Genomic DNA, 19937 nt, shown 5'->3' with positions numbered 1-19937 from the left:
CTGACCTATGCTGCCTAGGTCTGCATCAAACTGACCTATGCTGCCTAGGTCTGCATCAAACTGACCTATGTTGCCTAGGTCTGCATAAGTACACCACCGTGTTCACACAGCAAAATCACCCAATTATTAAGTGGTGGGCAACTGTGTATTTAAGCCACATCTTCCTCCAGGGATATTTGTGGCATCTAAAATTCCTCAGTCACCACATGTGGCAGTGTACTCCTTTAGTCCTAGCACTCAGGAAACAGAGGCAGGCAGATCTTGGAGTTCAAAGCCAACCTGGTTTACACAGAGAAGCCCTGTCTCTGCTCATCTCTGTGAGTGTTGCATGCCTGTAGATAGGCATTGTTTTAAACTCTACCTATTCAGAAGCTCTGAAACAGCTTGTTTTCATAGTTTTACATCGTACTATCTGCCTCTGCTATTGGTGTAAACCTTGGCCTAGTTGGTTGGTTGCGTTTTTTGAGAGTGGATCTCACTGAGTTACCTAGGCTGCACTCAGACTCTGAGCTCAAATAATCATTCTACTGCAGTTTGGTGAATAGCTGGAACTATAAGTGTATACCACCGCATCCAGCTTTTAACCTTTTGTATGAAACTCCTTACATCTCAAACTGAGTCGGTGACTTAGGGAGATGGGGGGTTTGTTGTTTTGTTTTATTTTGTTGTCAGGTTGCTTTGGATTTGAAGAAGGAAGCTAAGATATTGTGAGTGGTTATTTTGCTTTGTCTTTTGGAATGGAAACTTTGTGTCTATGTTTCACAGCTAGTCTTAAAACCTTCCCACCTCAACAGGCATGAAACTGGGACTCCAGTGTTTAGCTTATGTCCAGGTTTCAACTGACTTGTCGTTCCCTAAACTTACTGCCTGCCCCCTGCTCCTCCCTGTTAGTGTTTGAGCTTCTTGTATGCTATGCAAGCACTCTTAAACTGAGCTGTACCTCTCAGCCCTGATTTCTTTTTAGTGTATTATCTCCGTGTATGTAAGCTATGTGTAGATATGCTTTTGCCATGGCATACATGGGAAGGCCTCTTGGAGTTGGTTACTGAGCCAGGTCTCTTGTTCATGTTTTTAATAGTTGACAATGTGACAAGAAAAAAAGAATATAGCTAATTTTTTTCATATATTTTTTTAAAGTTGGACGTAAACGTTTCATACAAGAGTAATTGCCTGTCACTTTTTTTTCTTTTACATCATCGTTACCGCTACTCCATGTGTTCAAGTGCAAGTGCACGTGCACACACATGGTTACAATGGCATATGTGTGGGGTCAAACCCAGGCTGCCAGGGCTTGTATAGCATGCTTTTACCTACCTCTCTCCGACCCTCTCTTCCTTTTTATTATCAATGTATTCAATATACAAGAATGCTGATTTGGGGGGAAGCTTGTTTCTGGTTAGGGTGCAGGAGACAAAGTCAAGGCTCTGTACACTCTGGACTCACACTGTGACAGCTTTACCTTTAGCCCATGAGGGTCATATTGTGGATCAGACGTGGATCCTCATGTCTCAGCAGCCCACCCGACCTCCCACTGCTGGGTTCACAGGGACTCACAGATTTGTCCAGGTTTTACATGGTGCCGGGATGCAAGCTGAAGTACTCATGCTTATACAGTGAGCACTTCACCCACTGAGCCCTCTGCCCAGACCGCAAAATCCACCGGTCTCTACCTCCCAGCACCGATTACAGATGCTCAGGTCCACGTTTGTATAGTAAGGTCTTGATCCATGGAGCATTTACCAGCCTACCGATACTATTTAAAGTTCTACTTCTTGTTACCACACTCTCTCTCTCTCTCTCTCTCTCTCTCTCTCTCTCTCTCTCTCTCCTTCTCTCTCTCTCCTCTCTCTTTCTCCCTCTCTCTCTCTCTTCCATGTTTTCAGACTACATTAAAAAACACTTAGGGAAGGATTCCCATCTTAACAATTTGGGGTAATTGTCACTTGGGACAGTATTGATTTTATTATTTCTTCATTTCTTTGTTTCTTCAGTAAAATATAGCTTTCTTCATAGGATGCAACATGTTTAAATCCATTCACTTTGATGTTTCCATAATGATATTTCTAAGTTATTGTGGCTGAGCCTTTTGTGTCTTCATTGCTCTTAATGAACGATATTAACCCTGTTGTAAATTATTCTCTATTACTTTGTTTATAGGTATAGGAAGTTTTTAAATATCTAGTCATGATATATTCAGATAGAAGATAATGGTTTTCCTACTGAATTAAATCTGCTTAGGCCTATAATATCAGCTCCTTAGGAAGGAATCATGGGGTCCAGACCAGGCTACTCTACAGAAAGAGAGGTTAAGGCCAGCGTGGGCAACTTAGATCCTGTGTCAAGATAAAAAGTAAAAGAGAACTTAAGAATGTCTGTCTCCGTGATGGGCTGCTGGTCTAACGTGTGTCATACTATATGTTCAGTTCCCACACCTCAAAATAAAAGTTATTATTGATATCTGGTGTAATGGTGCTAGCAAGGCAGCAGAGATCCACCTGGAAGATAGCGTAGACTTCTTCCTGAGCTCCGTTCTCCCCTTCTCTCAGACTCCATGAGATCTATCACTTTGCACCTGCTAAAGAATTTCTACCACTTCCCTGAATCTGCCCGTCTTAGAGAAGGTCTTCAGCTTGGTCCTTCAGCATAGGAAAAGGTGGCGGGACAAGCAACTCTGGCTGAGTAAAAAGCGTCTTCCTAGGCTTCCATCTGTAGATTGAGCTGTTTCCAAGTGAAACCCATCTTTGGGTTGTTTTGTTTGTTAGTTGTTTGAGGCAGGGTCTTGCTGTGTACCCAAGTCTGGCTAGAACTCCTATTCCTCCTGCGTTAGCCTCCTGAATGCTAATATTACAGACAAGCACATTCTTAACTGTTTCAGATTTAAACAACTAGAGTGTTTCCAAAATTTCATATTGTAAAACTCAATCTAAAGTTCATATTTGTGTCTAAAGTTGGAAGTTTAAGAGCTGAGTGTGGAGTAGGATGCACACCTTACTCCTGGAATTTGGGAGGCAGAGGTAGGCTAATCTCTGAGTTTGAGGTCAGAGTGGTCTACATATAGAGTTCCAGGATAACCAGAGTGACAGAGGGAGACCCTATCTCCAAAGAAAGAAACGAAGGAAGGAAGGGAGGGAGGGAGGGAGGCACGCAGGCAGGCAGTCAGGCAGGCAGGCATAAAGTTTATGTTTGAATGTATGTATATAGGCCAATTAATCCATTTGAACATCTAAATCAAGTTCATATAAGAGAATGAATTGATTTACCCTGTATGTGGCCATTCTGTTTTGCGTTCTTGGAGTTACATTAAAATGCGTATATACAGCCAATAAGTTGGCTCAGAAGGTAGAGGCACTGGCTGCCCAGCGTGGCGGTGTGATAGTCTGCAGAACCCACATGGTAGAAGGAGTAAATGAACTCACACAGACTGTTCTCTGGTCCCCACGTGAATGGTGTGTTACATGCACACGCATCCGTGTGTGCACACAAACATACACACATTCATACATACATACACATATACATAAATATAAAGAATATATATGTACTCTCACTATATTAATCATAGCACAAACGTCTGCATATGTCCCTCTATGGACCAGAACTAAATACAGAACCCATTCTTTTCTAAATCCCAAAGTGTTTGGTTATTAAAATATGAAGGATCTAATAAAGATGGAGAAAAAATATGAAGGATCATATTTAAGACTGAATATAGTCTTTTTTAGAACTCCTAGTTGTATAATTAAATGTTTCTAGAAATTACTCAAAGTGAATTTTACAAATCGTCAACTCAGCCAACTTGATGTGTTGCTTGTACATTAATTAGATTCATGATGCCATGAAACAAAGCTCACCTTTGTTTGATGATGGGCAGGCTTGGGGAGAAGAAACTGAAGATGGAATTAAGCATAATAAGGTAACTATACATTACCGTAAGTAAGATGCAAAGAGCTTGCTCTGATATTTAACTAAAATTATTTTATAGAGCTTTTTTTGCTTTCTAACAAAGTTTGTTTGTTTGTTTGTTTGTTTGTTTGTTTGTTTGTAACAGACTGAGTTCACTTTATCCTCAGGTAGCCACAGTAGGAGCCCGGGGCTTCTGAACAGGCTCTGTCCTGCTGTGGGTTTCCACAGCATGGTCAGTGAATTCCTGATAAGGGCTTGCTGGACACAATCTCTTCCACACGTCAGGGGTCAGGTAGTTCTAGGTATTGGAGGTGCCATCAAAGGCGACCTTGGCAAAGGTGCCCAGGTTCTCACTATATACCCCTGACTGTCCTAGAGCTCTCAATGTAGACCAGGCTGACTCCTGACTCACAGAGATCTCCTGCCTCTGGCTTCCAAATGCTGGGATTAATGACATGAACAGTAATTGTCAAGCAAAATATACATAAAAATAAATCAATTAAAAATGTTTTTAGTAAATTGATCTTTAAAAAAGATACACTTAATAGTACACTCACAGTGTATGGGTGCTTTGCATGTATGTGTCTACCTGTGTACAGTGCCTGTGGAGGCCAAAAGAGGATGTCAGGTCCTCTGGGCTGCCACCACGTGGCTGTTGAGACCCAAAACCAGGTCCTTACAGTAGCAACAATTGCTCTTAACCATGAAGCTGTCTCTCAAGCCCCAGCATTCTTTTTTTGATTGGTTGATTTGGGTGGTTGATTTGGTTTATTTTTCTTATGTTTAGGAGTATTTTGTGGTGCATATAAGTATGTGCCTGGTGTCCAAGGAAATCAGGGAAGGCATCAGATTCCTGGGACTGAAGCTGTGAATGGTTGAGAGGCACCATGTGGGTGCTGGAACCCACGTCTTCTGCAAGATGACAAATGATCTCAGCCACTGGGCTTCTCCAGCCCCAGCTAAATTTGTGTATTTTATGTTGAATTACATTTATTAGCAAGCTTTCTGGCTTGGCTTCAAAGCATCTTCTCTATCCAAGTTAGATGTTTTTACCCCTATTCATATTGAGAAATGATATATTGTGTACATTTTGTATCATAGTTAGTGACAGGCTTTTAATTTTTTTGTTCTTAGAAATTTATATAACTGCTTACTATTCTTGGCTTAATTTTCATTCAAATTTGAATTTTCAGTCTGAAAAAAAATGAAACAAAGTAGGGAGTCATGTCTTTGTTTTTAAAAATCTGTTTAACTCAATCAGTTGTTTTTGGACTACACAAAAAAATGCTATGAGAAGTTCATGACTGGAGCTGACACCTTCGAAGACGTGGATGCTGAACTGCAGGCGAAGCTGAGTGAGTGTCCCTGGCTGCACTGTCACTTCTTTCTGGGGGGCCTGATTTCTCATGAGCTGCTTTAATGGGTGGGTACCTACAAAGTGCTGGGGTTTCCTTAAGATTTTTTTTTAAGGTTTATTATATTTATATAAGTACACTGTAGCTGTCTTCAGACGCATCAGAAGAGGGCATCAGATCCCATTACAGATGGTTGTGAGCCATCATGTGGTTGCTGGGAATTGAACTCAGGACCTCTGGAAGAGCAGTCAGTGCTCTTAACCTCTGAGCCATCTCTCCAACCCCAAAGTGTTTGTTAATGGGGGGAAAGTAATGATTAAACAAAAAAATAACTGTTACAGTCCGGCCTGAGTCATAACTCTTACTGGTGATGTGAGTTTAAGAAATGCATCATCTCTTGGAAGCTTTGCACACTAGAGAGCAGTGTAACAAAATACCAAACGAGCTAGACAGTGATGGCACATGACTTTAATCCCAGTACTCAAGATACAAAGGAAGGTAGTTGCTGAGGTCAAAGCCAGCCTGGTCTTCAAAGTGAGTTCGAGAACAGACAGGACTACATAGAGAAACCTGTCTCAAAAAGATGCAAATTAAAATACGAAATGTTCTGTGTTGGGAGCACAAAAGACATTTGTCTGTGCTTTAAGAGATACTACTTAGGGAAAGTATGTAAAGTCTCTCTTGAAGCTTGGAGGGAGTTAGCAGGCCATTGCATTTCCAATAAATTACTTCTAATTCAGTGTTATGCAATGATATGGGAAAGTCACCTTAACACCCATGTCACAAAAGGTGAGAAGGAAACCAAAAGCATTCCTTTAGGATTTCTAGGATTGTATCATCCTAAAGAAGAAAAGGAGCGTTCCAACTTGTTCACAGGCACAAGGAATAGATGGATAGATTTAAGAAGGCTAGAGAAATGGTTTGGTCAATGAAATACATCCTCAGCAAGCATGGGGCTCTGAGTCTGCATCCCAAAGGAAGGAAGATGCTTGAGATCCCTAGAGCTTGCTGACCAGCCAATCTAACCAAATTAGGGAGCTCTAGGTTTGCAGAGACAGCTTATCTAAAACTGTAAGGTGAAAATGACTGAAGAAGACGCACAACCTCAACTGTTGGCTTCTATGTGCACACATGTAGACTCATGATACATAGGTGACATAACACACACAAAGGAAAATTCATTTTAATCTAATATGGAAATCACTTACTGAATTACTTAATATTTTTACATGTGATTAAACAAACAAATGAATCCACTCAAATAAATGTTTCTCATGTGCCCAAGTGTCAAACCTGCAGGGATGAAGAGCATAAGACCCTGGTGTCAGGAGCTGGTACTCTGTTAGGTAGAAAGGAATAGTAATCCAGGGAGGAACTGTAGGCAAACAGCAGCCAGTGCCGTGGAAGGAAGCTTTAAGCAAGCTAAGGGCAACGGGACATTCCAGGAGGGAAGCAAAGGATTTCTAGCACAGACAGCGGTGTGCCGGAGTCCTGGTCTGGGGAGTGAGGGAATCAGCTGCTGAAAACACGAGAGCACCGTGCACTGATTCTGATGAGGTGTTTGGACTTTGTCTCCAGAGGACTTGTATAAGGTAGATGCGTCCAAGCTGGAATCACTCGTGGAGGAAAACAAAGCACTGAATGAACAGATTGCAAGACTGGAGCAGGAAAGAGAAAAAGAACCGGTTAGTAAACGTGTTTCTGAACTCACTGGACAGCTCTTTAGACTCTCAAGCCTCTCAGGAAACTCTTACGGAAGGTGTTTGAAATGGGCTAACAAATGAGCCCTTAAAGGTTAGACTTCTCATTATTTATTAATTCATTCATCTTACATATTATGGACCTTTCGATGAAACCGTGCATGGTGTCTGTGGTGCTTTGTTTTTCCCTTGTGGTCTATCAGCCGTGGACTAATGGTGCTCAGAATATGATGAAAGATTCCTGCCTGTTTACATCTTTTAAACAAGGTCCCTGAAGTATTTACTTGCAGGGAGCACTGTTCTCACGAGGCACTGGGTTTCAGTTGGTGAAAACAGAATGGTAACAAACTGGCTTCTAGTATAGAATAGCATAGCGAGAATAGCCTACAGAATTTTATAGGGGTGAGATGAGAATATGGGTTTTGTTTTGGAGTGTGTGTGTGTGTGTGTGTGTGTGTGTGTGTGTGTGTGCGCGCGCGCACGCGCGCACGCGCGTGTGTGTGTGTGTGCTGCCTGCATGCATATCTATGTACCATATGTTAAAAGTGGCCATGGAAACCTGAACTCAAGGTTCAGAGGGCAGTTGGCTACCATGTGGGTGCTAGCAATCTAATGCAGGTCCTGTGAAGAACACAGCCCTGAGCCTCTTACAGCCCTGAGAGCAGCATCTTAACTGTACCTTGTGTTTCATTAGTGGAACACCCAGATTGTTCTGCATGGTAACCAGATTTAGATATTTGAGCTTCTACATTGTCTTTAGTTTTTCCTATCCTAAACTGTTTGAAGTCTCTCATTAAATTAAGTTATAATAATAATACTATAGGGGGTTTTGGGGGGGTTTTTTTGTTTGTTTGTTTGTTTTGTTTTTGTAGTTCTTTTGACTTCCTCTGAGATAAGTGTAAATAATATTGCTTTCTTTAAAATACAGAGTGCTTTTTGGTGAAAATAACTAATTTAATATGTTCTTTCAAGAACCGTCTGATATCATTGAGGAAACTGAAAGCTTCCTTACAAGCAGATGTTCAAAACTATAAAGCATACATGAGCAATTTGGAGTCTCATTCATCCATTCTGGAGCAGAAACTGAGCAGTCTTGATGAAGAGATTGGTAGACTGGGTAAGCAGAGCTAATGGTACATGGGGTCGCTCAGTTTGGCCTGGAAACAGCAGGTAACCTTTTCCTTCTGTGATAACTTTTCTGGCATCTACCAAGCTTTACAGTGCTTTCTGTAGTGATCTGCTGTAACACTATCACATCGTTCATGGATAAAACAATAAGAATTTGTTCTCAGCCAGGCATAGTGGTGTGTGTCTTTAATCCCAGCACTTGGGAGACAGGTGGGTGGATCTCTGAGAGTTCAAGGCCTGCCTGGGCTACATAGTGAATTCCAGGACAGCCAGAGCTATACAGTGAGGACCTGTCTTGAAAACCCAAAATAATAATACATTTTTACTCTCACAATTATAAATGTAATCTAAGATTCAATAAATTTGTGCTCACCAAGCTACTCAGAAAATTTGGAAAATGCATTTTCCAGCTTCTGAGGCTGACAACATTCCTGAGTTTATGTCTAGGTCACTCCTGATCTCTGCCTCTGTCTGTCCATTGCCTTTTCTCTGTTTCCTCTTCCTTCCTCCTTTTTAAAGAGTGTTTCTCCTGCTTGTATCTAAGTGCACTACTATGTACTTGGAGCCTTCAGGTCAGAAGTGAGTGTCAGATCTGCTGGGACTGGAATTGTGGGTTGTTGTAAATCATCCACGTAGGTTCTGGGTTTTGAACCTGGACTTCTGCAAAAGCAACAAGTACTCCAAACTTCTGAGCACCTCTCTGGCCTCTGTGTCACCATGGTGGTACCAGTGATGATACTGAAGGCACACCTGCACAGTCCAGTGTTGTCTCCCGTCAGCACTCTCAGATGCACCTACAAAGACCACTTCCCAGATAAGGTGATATTGACATGTTCCCGAGGAATGCAGCCCTTGCTCACTCACTGTGACTCATTTATAGTACATAACTCTATGGTTTTAGACAGGGGCTTGCTGAGCAACTCAGGTTGGCTTCAACTCACCTCCCAAGCACTAGGGTTATAGGTATGCACTGCTGTTCCTGCCCAGCTTGAGTGCAAACCTTCTGAAGCCAGTAGACAGGCTGTTGAAGAACAGAGGTCTTCTGAATAGGAACTTGTATGTGATTTTATATGTATATGATATAGTACATTGTATATGAATATTTTATATGATAAGCTAGATTCCTTTTTGATAATTTTCATATTTTTATTTAGCATGTATATGTCATATGTACGGGACATACCACAGGGCACACATGTAGGTAAAAGGACAGTTCTCGCAGAGTTCGTTTGGTTCTGGAAATCAAACTGTTTGCCAGGCTTGCACATCTTGGGTCTCCTGGCTGAGCTGCCTCACTGGGCCTAATCAGCTAGGTTCTTGATGTCTTATCCTCTGTCAGTCCCGTGTAAGCAAGTCAGCAGCTGCAACAAGATGGCAGCCTACACATGCACCATCCTATAAAATCAGAAACACATCTAAGGAGGCTCATGTGAATCCTGTGTCTTCGTAACATCTGTTTAGAAACACATGGAAACCTTAGTGAAGCTTTGGGAAATGTTATGTCCTATTGCTAACTTCTGTGACACCAGAAGCACAGCAGAGGTTACCTAAATTCCCAGAGCCATCAAACTGCAGTTTAAAAGTAAATCATTCCAGCACCTCCTGTGTCTTATTCTTATCAGAATATTTGTCCAAAAAACTGCAAGCTGAGTTGAAGAAAGAATAATGCTTCATCTGCCATTTGTTTTAGTTCTCTAAATATTTTAGCTTCCTTGACTACTGAAAGCCATTTTTGACTACAAATGATTACGACATATTTAAATTCTCTACATATGTCATGCTTTTGTGCAGATATGTAACATATTCCTAAAGTTATGTAAACCAGTTCAGAGGTAGAGCTTACCAATTATACTGTGAAAACCACATTTCTGAATAATTCAAAGAAATTGTACAAGAGTATTGGAAGCACTTAAAATGAGCATTGACGGAGTCAGACTATACCTGGTTTAAGTGTAACCTTAGACGGGCTCCTTTGTCGCATGGTTCTTTCTGAATTTGTACCGAAGCCACTGTGGAGAAAGTCAACATAAACTTTAGTTGGGTTGCCTTATATCCTTACTGAAGTAGGATCGGTTACTGGAAGAAAAGGTGTATGTGTATAAAATGGATATTTAAATTCAGCCATCTTAAATGATGCCGTCAGTTTCTTTGTAGAAATTAAAGAAACTTGACATTTTCGTTTCTTCCAATGCAGAGCTAGAATGTGAGACAGTTAAACAGGAAAACACTCGACTACAGAGTGTTGTTGATAACCAGAAGTATTCGATCGCTGACATTGAGAGAATAAATCATGAGAAAAATGAATTGCAGCAGACTATAAATAAATTAACCAAAGACCTGGAAGCCGAACAACAACAAATGTGGAATGAGGAATTAAAATATGCCAGAGGCAAAGAGGCGGTAAGTCATGCCATATACTTAGTGCCCTCATCACAGCTGATGTCAGTACAGGTCTGTGTAACCAAGAGGAATTCAGAAGGTAGAGTGATAAACTTTTCTGGTGCTGACCTTTTTTCACAAGTATATATGAGTATATATGTCAAATTTAAGATAAACTCAGTTTTCAGATAATAAACCAAGAAATTGAGAGGGTGGGGATCCTGTAGGTGATTCTAGCATAGCATTGAGCAAGCAGTTAGTTCAGTGTAAGTCGTCACCTACATTCCCTTATCTTCCTGATCCTTGGGGGACAAGCTCCATCCTTGTGTATAAAGAAAGTTTGTGTACACATTTCTAAGAACTAACAGGTATCCCTCAGTGATAGCGCAGAAGCTTATCGTGCTCAGGAGACCATGTACAGTAGGAATAACAAAGAGAAGGATGCAGCTCCCAAGGCCTTTGAACCTAGAATTTGGTCATCACTGATTGAGCGTTAGCCTCCAATTTGCTGCTGTCTGCATCATCTAACCTTCCATAGCCTCCACTTGCTTCTTTAGAAAATGAAATATTATTAGACTATATCAGTGAATCTCAAGTGAGTTATTCCAGGGTACCTTCTCTCTCAAATGCTCTGTAAGAAAGGGAAGGTTATAAATCTCTGGACTGAGTAAACACTGGGTCTATGAAGCTAAAAGAAATAACAGATTTATTTGGATGAATAAGCTGAAAGGGAGAAAATGTCGGAAGGTGGGTACGCAGTGGCCTAGGAAAGGAACTCTGGCCACGTGAAAAAGCCTGGTGTGCTCGGTGCTTGAGCAGTGTCAGAGCACCTGAGGACACACGCAATCTAAACATTATCATCTGTAGGACACAACGCTCGCTGTAGAGGATCCATCTGGAACTTTCTTTCTGTACTAAATTCTTGGCCCCCATTTCAACCGGGCACTGCCTTCCAGCACTCCTGTGAAGTCTAATGCTGCAGCTGCATCTAGAGGATCAGAAGTGTTCACTGACGGGAGGAAACCAGAGACATGGAGTGAGCTCCTGGAGGCTTTCTCATTAGACTAAACGTGGAGCCGGAAGGAGTAGATAGATAAACTACCCCTTGGTCTTAGAAGGACAACGAAAGAGGAGAGAGACAGCCAGGCTGTGTCCTAGGCCAAGGGAGGGCTGTATTTACTTCGGAAGAGCTTACATTCAGCTAGTAAAATTGAACAAATACGTTAAGTTAGAGGGTGAAAACACTGGAGACTCCATTAAAGGTGAAAGAATACCTTTCTGGTAATGTAATTCAGTGGCACCATTGAAGATCAGAGAGAAAAATGACTACTAAATTTCTTCAATAGAATCAACAATTTGAAATGTAAATTATCTTTTCTTTTTGGTAATTAAAGTGTTTTACATATTGTCAAGTCTGACAATTTCATATTTCTATCTAGGTTTGAGAACATAGGTTTTAGTTGATCTAAATTACACGGAGTTAATGAACGAACAGTGGTGTGCTGCTCACGCTCACCAACACAAATGTAGGCTGCTTCACATTGACATTTCTGTGTTCTCTTCACAGATTGAAGCACAGTTAGCAGAGTACCACAAGTTGGCTAGAAAACTGAAGCTTATCCCCAAGGGTGCTGAGAATTCCAAAGGTTATGACTTTGAAATTAAGTTTAATCCTGAGGCTGGTGCCAACTGCCTTGTCAAATACAGGACTCAAGTGTATGTAAGTATGTGTTCCAATTGAGTCTGTCCATGACCTAGGACTACACTCAAGAGCGAGACACTGACTGTTCTCCTTTCTAAGGAGCAGAAAACTTGTCTCACATGTAAGTTTTAACCTTAAAAAGCCTTGCTCTCTGTGCCTACTTTACTCTATCCAACTATCCACAAGGAAAGTTGATTACAAGTAAAACAGGTATCAAGACTGTGTCAACAATCTGAGGTAACCTTTGTTTTCAAGTTACCTTCAGCCCCTCTTGGGAGAGCAGTGCTGTCAAATGCCAAATGCATGCTTTACTGGAAGCCCTTCAGGTTGGTAAACAGATATTCTCTCCGGCCAGAGACTAAAGAGGGGTAGTCTCGGGGTTGGGGATTTAGCTCAGTGGTAGAGCACTTGCCTAGGAAGCGCAAGGCCCTGGGTTCGGTCCCCAGCTCCAAAAAAAAAAAAAAAGAGGGGTAGTCTCTACACTGTAATCTTGAAAGATGAAGTATTTGCACTACATCTGTGGGGAAAGTTCTAGGTACAACCACACACATGAAGGCATAAAGTATAATGGATTATTTTTTAAGGCAAAAAATAAAAGAAAAAAGAAATGTAAGTAATTAACAAGAATAAGAAATGTCTAATTTTGAAATGACCAAGGAGATAATTTTGAGAAGAAAAAGTTTTTATTGCTGTATTACAATGTTTAGATTATTCATAAGAGTTATAGTTTTATTGTTAGTACTAAAATTCCATCTTTGAAATACTTTTGAATACAAAAATGTAGAGTCAGAGGCTATGCATTTTTCCCTTGGGAACTATTCATCTAGCCTATGGCCGAGCCACCCTGAACCTGCTGATCTCATCTAATCAGAAGCTAAGCAGGATCAGTTCTAGTTGGTACTTGGATGGGAGAATTATTCATCTGTCATGTATCTGTTGTGTGCAAACTGTGTTGAAGACCAGCTGTGTGCTAGAGATAAAATACCCAAGCAGAAATGGCAGTTTATTTTTTTTTTTTTTTTTTTTTGGTTCTTTTTTTCGGAGCTGGGGACCGAACCCAGGGCCTTGTGCTTCCTAGGTAAGCGCTCTACCACTGAGCTAAATCCCCAGCCCAAAATGGAGACTTCAACTAGTGGCCCGTACGGCAGTTTATTAATGAACAGACATTGCTTAAGTCAAGCCAGCTAGATCCCGCCCCATTCCCACCCCCTATTCATTCGTGGTTTTGAGGCAAGATCTTACTGCCTTGAGTGGTTCGATATGACCGCAGCAATAGAATAATTACCTGGATCAAATAGTCTTGTAAAAGGTTATTCAGGTACGAGGAATATGCTCAGAAAGGGAGAGAGATTACTTTCATCTCTAGAAATACTTGTAAAGTACACGTGGGATGCTGGATAGATGGTTAGAGTGTGCATGCCCTTTGCAGAGATCCCAAATTCAAAGTCCAGCACCTGCAGCTACTAATCCACACCTGCCTGTTACTCTGGCCCCAGGGGCTGGGTTTGTGCTCAGGGTAGAGTCCATGTTTATTGTAAAAGGTCTTAGGTTTGATGCACAGCACCAGAAAAGGTACTGGTCAAAATTAGAACCTATAATAACTTGAAAAGATCTGCTTGATATACAATGGCCTGTGGCATTTTCTTTTTGAAGAGAGGATGTATTTTAAAAGTGCAAATGAAATTTACATAACATTGTAACTATACTAAATTCACTAAGTTTCGTTTCAGCTAAGTTTATTTTCACATAATTATTCTACTTATTTTAAAGTAGGTATTCTCTCAATTTTAAAAGTACAATAAAAAATGTATAATGTTGAAATAAAATCAATAGATTAGAAGCCAAACAGAAGTCCTACCAAAATTATGAGACTAAATCTTTGTGAAGTATTAAGAGAAATGGGATGGAGAGATGACTCATGGTTAAGAGAGTGTACTGACTGCTCTTGTAGAGGACCCAGGTTCTATTCCCAGCACCCACATCAGTGAATTCATAACCTCCTATAATGCAGCTCCAGAGAGACCCAACTAGGTGTGTCCTCAGCAGGTACCTGCGCTCACAGGAACATACATGCAAACATATAATACATAGAACGGGGCTGGAGAGATGGCTCAGCGGTTAAGAGCACTGACTGCTCTTCCAGAGGTCCTGAGGTCAATTCCCAGCAACCACATGGTGGCTCACAACCATCTGTAAAGAGATCTGATGCCCTCTTCTGGTGTGTCTGAAGACAGCTACAGTGTAGTTATATATAATAAATGAATACATCTTTAAAAAAAATAATAATAATACATAGAACGTGTCAGGCATTGTGACACATACTCCCAGCCTGTGGAAGGATGAAGGTTGAGACTAGCTTTTTTTTTTTTTTCTTAAATGTTGTCTTCAAAATTATCAAAGGTGTTTTCTCCTCATTGGTATATTATATATTATATTTAAAATGCCATGGCTTTATTTTATTTCTTCAAAAGTGACACATTGTGATGTAGACAAGCTTCATGGGAGAAGTTTATCATCAGATATCTTCTCACTGTTTTTCTGTATTTCTAGGCACCTCTCAAAGAACTCTTGAATGAAATCGAAGAAGAAATTAACAAAGCTCTGAATAAAAAGATGGGTCTGGAGGATACTTTAGAACAAGTAAGTATGGTACAGGTGACTGAAGTTAACACAAGTGTGACTTGTGGTTTCTGAGCAATAACCATTTAAATTGTTTTTCAAGACAGGGTTTCTCTGTGTAATCCTGGTTGTCCTAGAACTCCCTCTGTAGACCACCCTGGCCTTGAACTCAGAGATTCATCTGCCTCTGCCTCCCATAAGTTTTAATTAAAATTATGGAAAATGAAGGTTGGTGCTAACCTTGACTGGTGTAAAGGAACTAAGTTCTTTAACCACTTGAGTCTTCATTACCACCATGATAAAGTGGGATAAACTCAGTCTTCTCCACTTGCTTCTTGACATAATCCAGTGTTCTTTTTATATTCGTGTGGATTTGAGGTGGGCTTCTTATATCCCATTAATGTTTAGAAGCTACTTAGCTGGGACTGTGAGGTCGTGGAATGAGTCGGGTGCCTGTGGAATGTTTTTAAGGTAGTTTTCAGCTGGATGTGGTGTGACTCGTGTGTCACCCCAGCACTCAGGAGGCTGAGGAGGAGCACTGACAGCAATTCCTGCTCTCAGTCACCTGAGACATAATGCCTTCTGTAGCCATGAGACACCACCACAGCCACTGTATTCAGTAACTCAGAACAGTGACTGAAGCCCAGGCTAGCACAATTCTTCAGGAACTGTTCTAGCCAAGACTTGTTGTTATCTCCCTGTCTCAAAACAGAAAGTTGTCCCTTTTTTTAATCTATAAATAAACTGGCATTTCATAAGTAGCTACCAAAGTAACCATAGAGAGCTGTTTTCGATGTTAACAGCCTCCGTGGAATCTGACTTCATAGGCTGCAAACTCGGCCTTGTGCTAAGTACTTCTTAGCATGAGCTTGAGGCCCTGGGTTCGTCCCTGGGATAGTGTTACCTTGTACCTGCAGGTCCAGCACTTTGAATGCAGAGGCCCGGAGGGTTGCAAGTTCCCGGCCAGGCTGGGCCAGAGTAAGATCCTGTATCACAAAAATAAAAGATAGGAAATTTTAAAATGAAACATGAGCTATGGTTAGAAATAAAGCAAGTTAGTTTGAATCATGAAGAAACACAATATAAACAAGTCAATCTTTTTTTAAAAAGTTGGTGAGTTAAACTTGAGTACAATGGTGAGTACCTGTAATCCCAGCTTTAGAGGCAGAGAATCCAGTATTGAAGGCTACCCTGGGCTACATAGGAAGTTCAGAGCCAGCCTGAGCTATATGAGCTCATGACTCAACCCCCCCCCAAGAAAAATACCCGTGTGTGTGTGTGTGTGTGTGTGTGTGTGTGTGTGTGTGTGTGTGTGTGTGTGATATGTGTGGCATGTCTGTGTGGTGTGTGTGTGTGTGTGTGTGTGTGATATGTGTGGCATGTCTGTGTGGTGTGTGTGTGTGTGTGTGTGTGTGATATGTGTGGCATGTCTGTGTGGTGTGTGTGTGTGTGTGTGTGTGTGTGTGTGATATGTGTGGCATGTCTGTGTGGTGTGTGTGTGTGTGTGTGTGTGTGTGTGTGATATGTGTGGCATGTCTGTGTGGTGTGTGTGTGTGTGTGTGTGTGTGTGTGTGATATGTGTGGCATGTCTGTGTGGTGTGTGTGTGTGCGTGTGTGTGTGTGTGTGTGTGTGATATGTGTGGCATGTCTGTGTGGGGTGTGTGTGTGTGTGTGTGATATGTGTGGCATGTCTGTGTGGGGTGTGTGTGTGTGTGTGTGTGTGTGTGATATGTGTGGCATGTCTGTGTGGTATGTGTGTGTGTGTGTGTGTGTGTGGCATGTCTGTGTGGTGTGTGTGTGTGTGTGTGGCATGTCTGTGTGGTGTGTGTGTGTGTGTGTGTGTGTGTGTGGCATGTCTGTGTGGTGTGTGTGTGTGTGTGTGGCATGTCTGTGTGGTGTGTGTGTGTGTGTGTGTGGCATGTCTGTGTGGTGTGTGTGTGTGTGTGTGGCATGTCTGTGTGGTGTGTGTGTGTGTGTGTGTGTGTGTGTGTGATATGTGTGGCATGTCTTGTGGTGTGTGTGTGTGTGTGGCATGTCTGTGTGGTGTGTGTGTGTGTGTGTGTGTGTGTGTGTGTGTGTGATGTGTGGCATGTCTGTGTGGTGTGTCTGTGTGTGTGTGTGTGTGTGTGTGTGTGTGTGTGTGTGTGGCATGTCTGTGTGGTATGTGTGTGTGTGTGCGCACATATATGGCTAAAGACTTGGTTAAGAATGCTGATTGTTCCTGCAGATGACCTGAGTTCAATTCCTAGCACCACACAGTGGCTCACAACCTTTGACTCCAGTTCTTCTGATTTTCATAAGCACATGACACACACCTACATGCAGGCAAAACATTTATATATAAAGTAATTATATATAATAATTATAGATAGTATATACCATATAGACAGACAGACAGATGAGCTTAGAGAGATGGCCCAGAAGTTGTTCTTCCAGAGGACTTGTGTTCAGCTCCCAGCACCCACATAGTGGCTCACAACCGTCAGTAACTCCCATCCTGGAAGATCCGCACCCTCGTCTGGCACGTGATACAAACATGCTTATAAAATACCCATATACACCCGTTATACATCGATGCGTGTGACACAGTGGTAATCCCAGCACTCCGAAAGCTGAGGTAAAAGAGTCTCGAGTTCAAGGTTAGCCTGAGCTACATAGCAAGTTCAAGCCCAGCCTAGCTTATAAAACAGAAACCTGTCTAAAAGAAATGAGAGGACTGGTATGGATTACAGCATGAGTAATAAAGATCTCAAGGAGAGGGGCTGAGAAGCCATGGCAGGACAAGACGGCAGGTGATGTTAAGATTCTGCTCTGTGTATTTACAGGTTGTTATTAATGTTCTCAAGGGATGGATAGTACCGGGCTTTGCATGTTTAAGTGGGCAATTATATCTTACCAATTGGATCTAACAAAAAAATTAAAATAAAATAAAGATCTCAAAATTGGCTCCAGATGAAAGGAAAAATGAGCAACCAGAAAAAGAATTGGCTCTTGAAAAAGATTTCATTAACAAGTTATTTTAGGGATGAGTGTTTTCAAACATTAAAGGCCAGAAGATTTTAGGACTTGAGAATTTTCAGAGCATAAATATAATTATCATGAGGTTACTGTGAGCCTATACAACAGCCTAAATGCTGTCACGGAAAAGGTTACACCAGTCACTGACAGGGCCTTGCTCGTCAGCACAGGAGTGTAGCCCGCAGCCTTGGGCCCTGCCTTCTAAGTTCTAGAATTAGGTCCATGCGTAGCAACCACGGGCTCGGCCCATGCTTTATACACGACCACATGCCTGGTACTGCAATAGATGTCACCAGTACCGATGTAGCCAGCACCTGCCCTGTGGACTCCATTACAAGTGGGAAGATGGCTGCAAGAACAAATATTTTCCATTAGAAGATTATTAAATTAGCTACAAAGTAGTAGATTTCACCCTGGCATGCACCCTTCTGGCTGCCCTTCCCTTCTGTTCCCTTGCCCACAGTTGCCTCCTTTCTGTATTCCTGGCACAGTGATCCATTGCCTTATCTTAAACCACCCCATCCCTTAAGATCTGTTTTTCCCTTTCACAGTTCTCTCTAGTCTCATGAACCATCCCTGCACACACACAAACACATAGAAACTTAAATCCAGGTTTCACATATGAAGGAAGACACGGTATTTTTCTACAGGTACATACTCAGTTTTCTCAGCAACATCTGTCCAAGAGGCTAACTTTTTCCTAATGTTCGTTTTGACATCTGTGTTTAAAAAAAAAATTAAGTAGCCGCTGGAGCTGGAAGACAGCTCAGTGACTAAGAGCACTTGCTGTTCCTGCAGAGCACCCAGGGTCAGCTGCCGGTACCCATGTAGCAGCTCACAGCCTCTTGTAGCTCCAGTTCTGGGGACTCCATAGGCACCAAGTGTGCACATGGTACACATACATACATGCATACATACATGCATTCATGCAGGTAAAACACTTATATACATAAAGTAGAATCGTTTTTAAAAATGAAATTCTATAAAAGTAAATAAAGAGCTGGAGAGTTGACTCTGTGGTTAAGAGCCTTTGTGGCCCTTGGAAAGGGCCCAGGTTTGATTCCCAGCACCCATGTGGCAGCTCACAATCTGATAACTCCAGCCTCAGGGGATCTGATGCCCCCTTTCTTTAGTGGGCACCAGGCACACACATGGTCCACAGACTCACATGCTGGCAAAACACTCATATACACAGTAAATAAACAAATACTCTGTATAAAAGAAAGTATGAAATTTTTATCTTAAAGAAACTTTGGTGTTTTGTGTTAGTTGTGATTTCTCAACCAAGGTTTTATCCCCAAGCTGAACACCGTGAAAACAGAAAGCAAGAGGGCTGTGAGAATGCTGAAGGAAGAGGTTCAAAAGCTGGACGACCTTTACCAACAAAAAGTTAAGGTAAGAACCTGACCAGGTTGTTCATCTCAGCCAAGACTCTAATGACTGATTGTCCATGCACATTCTCTGATGTCACTCTGAAATCTTAGCAGGATGTGGTGGCACATGTACACTGAGGGGCAGTCTCAAAACTCAACCCAAAAGTCAGGTGTCGTTTTGTCTTACCTTTAATCTCAATATTTGGAGGACCCTGATATCAGGGAGGATTGGCACAGGCATGAGACCCCCCTGGGCTGCACATACATAGCAATACCATGTCTCAATAAATAATAAACTATAATCTCATGTATTTTTATTGAGTTAGTGCTAAGTACTCCTAAAGAATGAGCCCCAGTCAGGTGCGTTATATAATTGTCCATTAGGGATCGTTGCAGACTGACTGTCCTAACTAAATGCCCAACTACTGAAGAGCCCCAGAGGGGGTAAGGTGCAGGACTGGCTAGCACTGTGCTGACCAACACTGCGTTTGATCAAGCGTGTCTTCAGATTCATTGGCACTTACACATTTTAATGATAACGTTCAGCTTTGTCGTTATTAGTTATGCTAACAGGATGCAAAGTTGTGTCTTGTCCTAGGTTATATTTAGGATGGGCTGTTTTGGTTTGGGTTTGTTTGTTTCTCAGCAATGTGGAAATTTTAGAAAATATAAAACTAATCTGATCTGCATATGAGATACGATATATTTGGTCATTTTTACTTTTATCATGCTTCCTCCATGAAAATTTGTTTATTCTTTG

At 41.6% G+C, this 19937-nt stretch overlaps 1 protein-coding gene across 1 annotated transcript in view; it reads left to right on the top strand.

The window, feature by feature from the left end:
• Ndc80 (NDC80 kinetochore complex component) overlaps positions 1 to 19937 on the top strand; it is a 37295-nt gene that overhangs the window by 10878 nt on the left and 6480 nt on the right. The window contains 8 exon segments of the mRNA NM_001126270.3: positions 3824 to 3913; positions 5165 to 5258; positions 6837 to 6943; positions 7931 to 8075; positions 10281 to 10486; positions 12033 to 12185; positions 14718 to 14807; positions 19107 to 19199. Coding sequence (NP_001119742.2) covers positions 3824 to 3913; positions 5165 to 5258; positions 6837 to 6943; positions 7931 to 8075; positions 10281 to 10486; positions 12033 to 12185; positions 14718 to 14807; positions 19107 to 19199 — 978 coding nt within the window.

This window comes from Rattus norvegicus, chromosome 9 (genome assembly GCF_021556685.1).
Source record: "Rattus norvegicus strain SHRSP/BbbUtx chromosome 9, alternate assembly SHRSP_T2T, whole genome shotgun sequence".
Lineage (NCBI taxonomy): Eukaryota > Metazoa > Chordata > Mammalia > Rodentia > Muridae > Rattus > Rattus norvegicus.
Note: the sequence above shows the minus strand (reverse complement) of the source record. Positions and strands in the feature narration are given on the sequence as shown.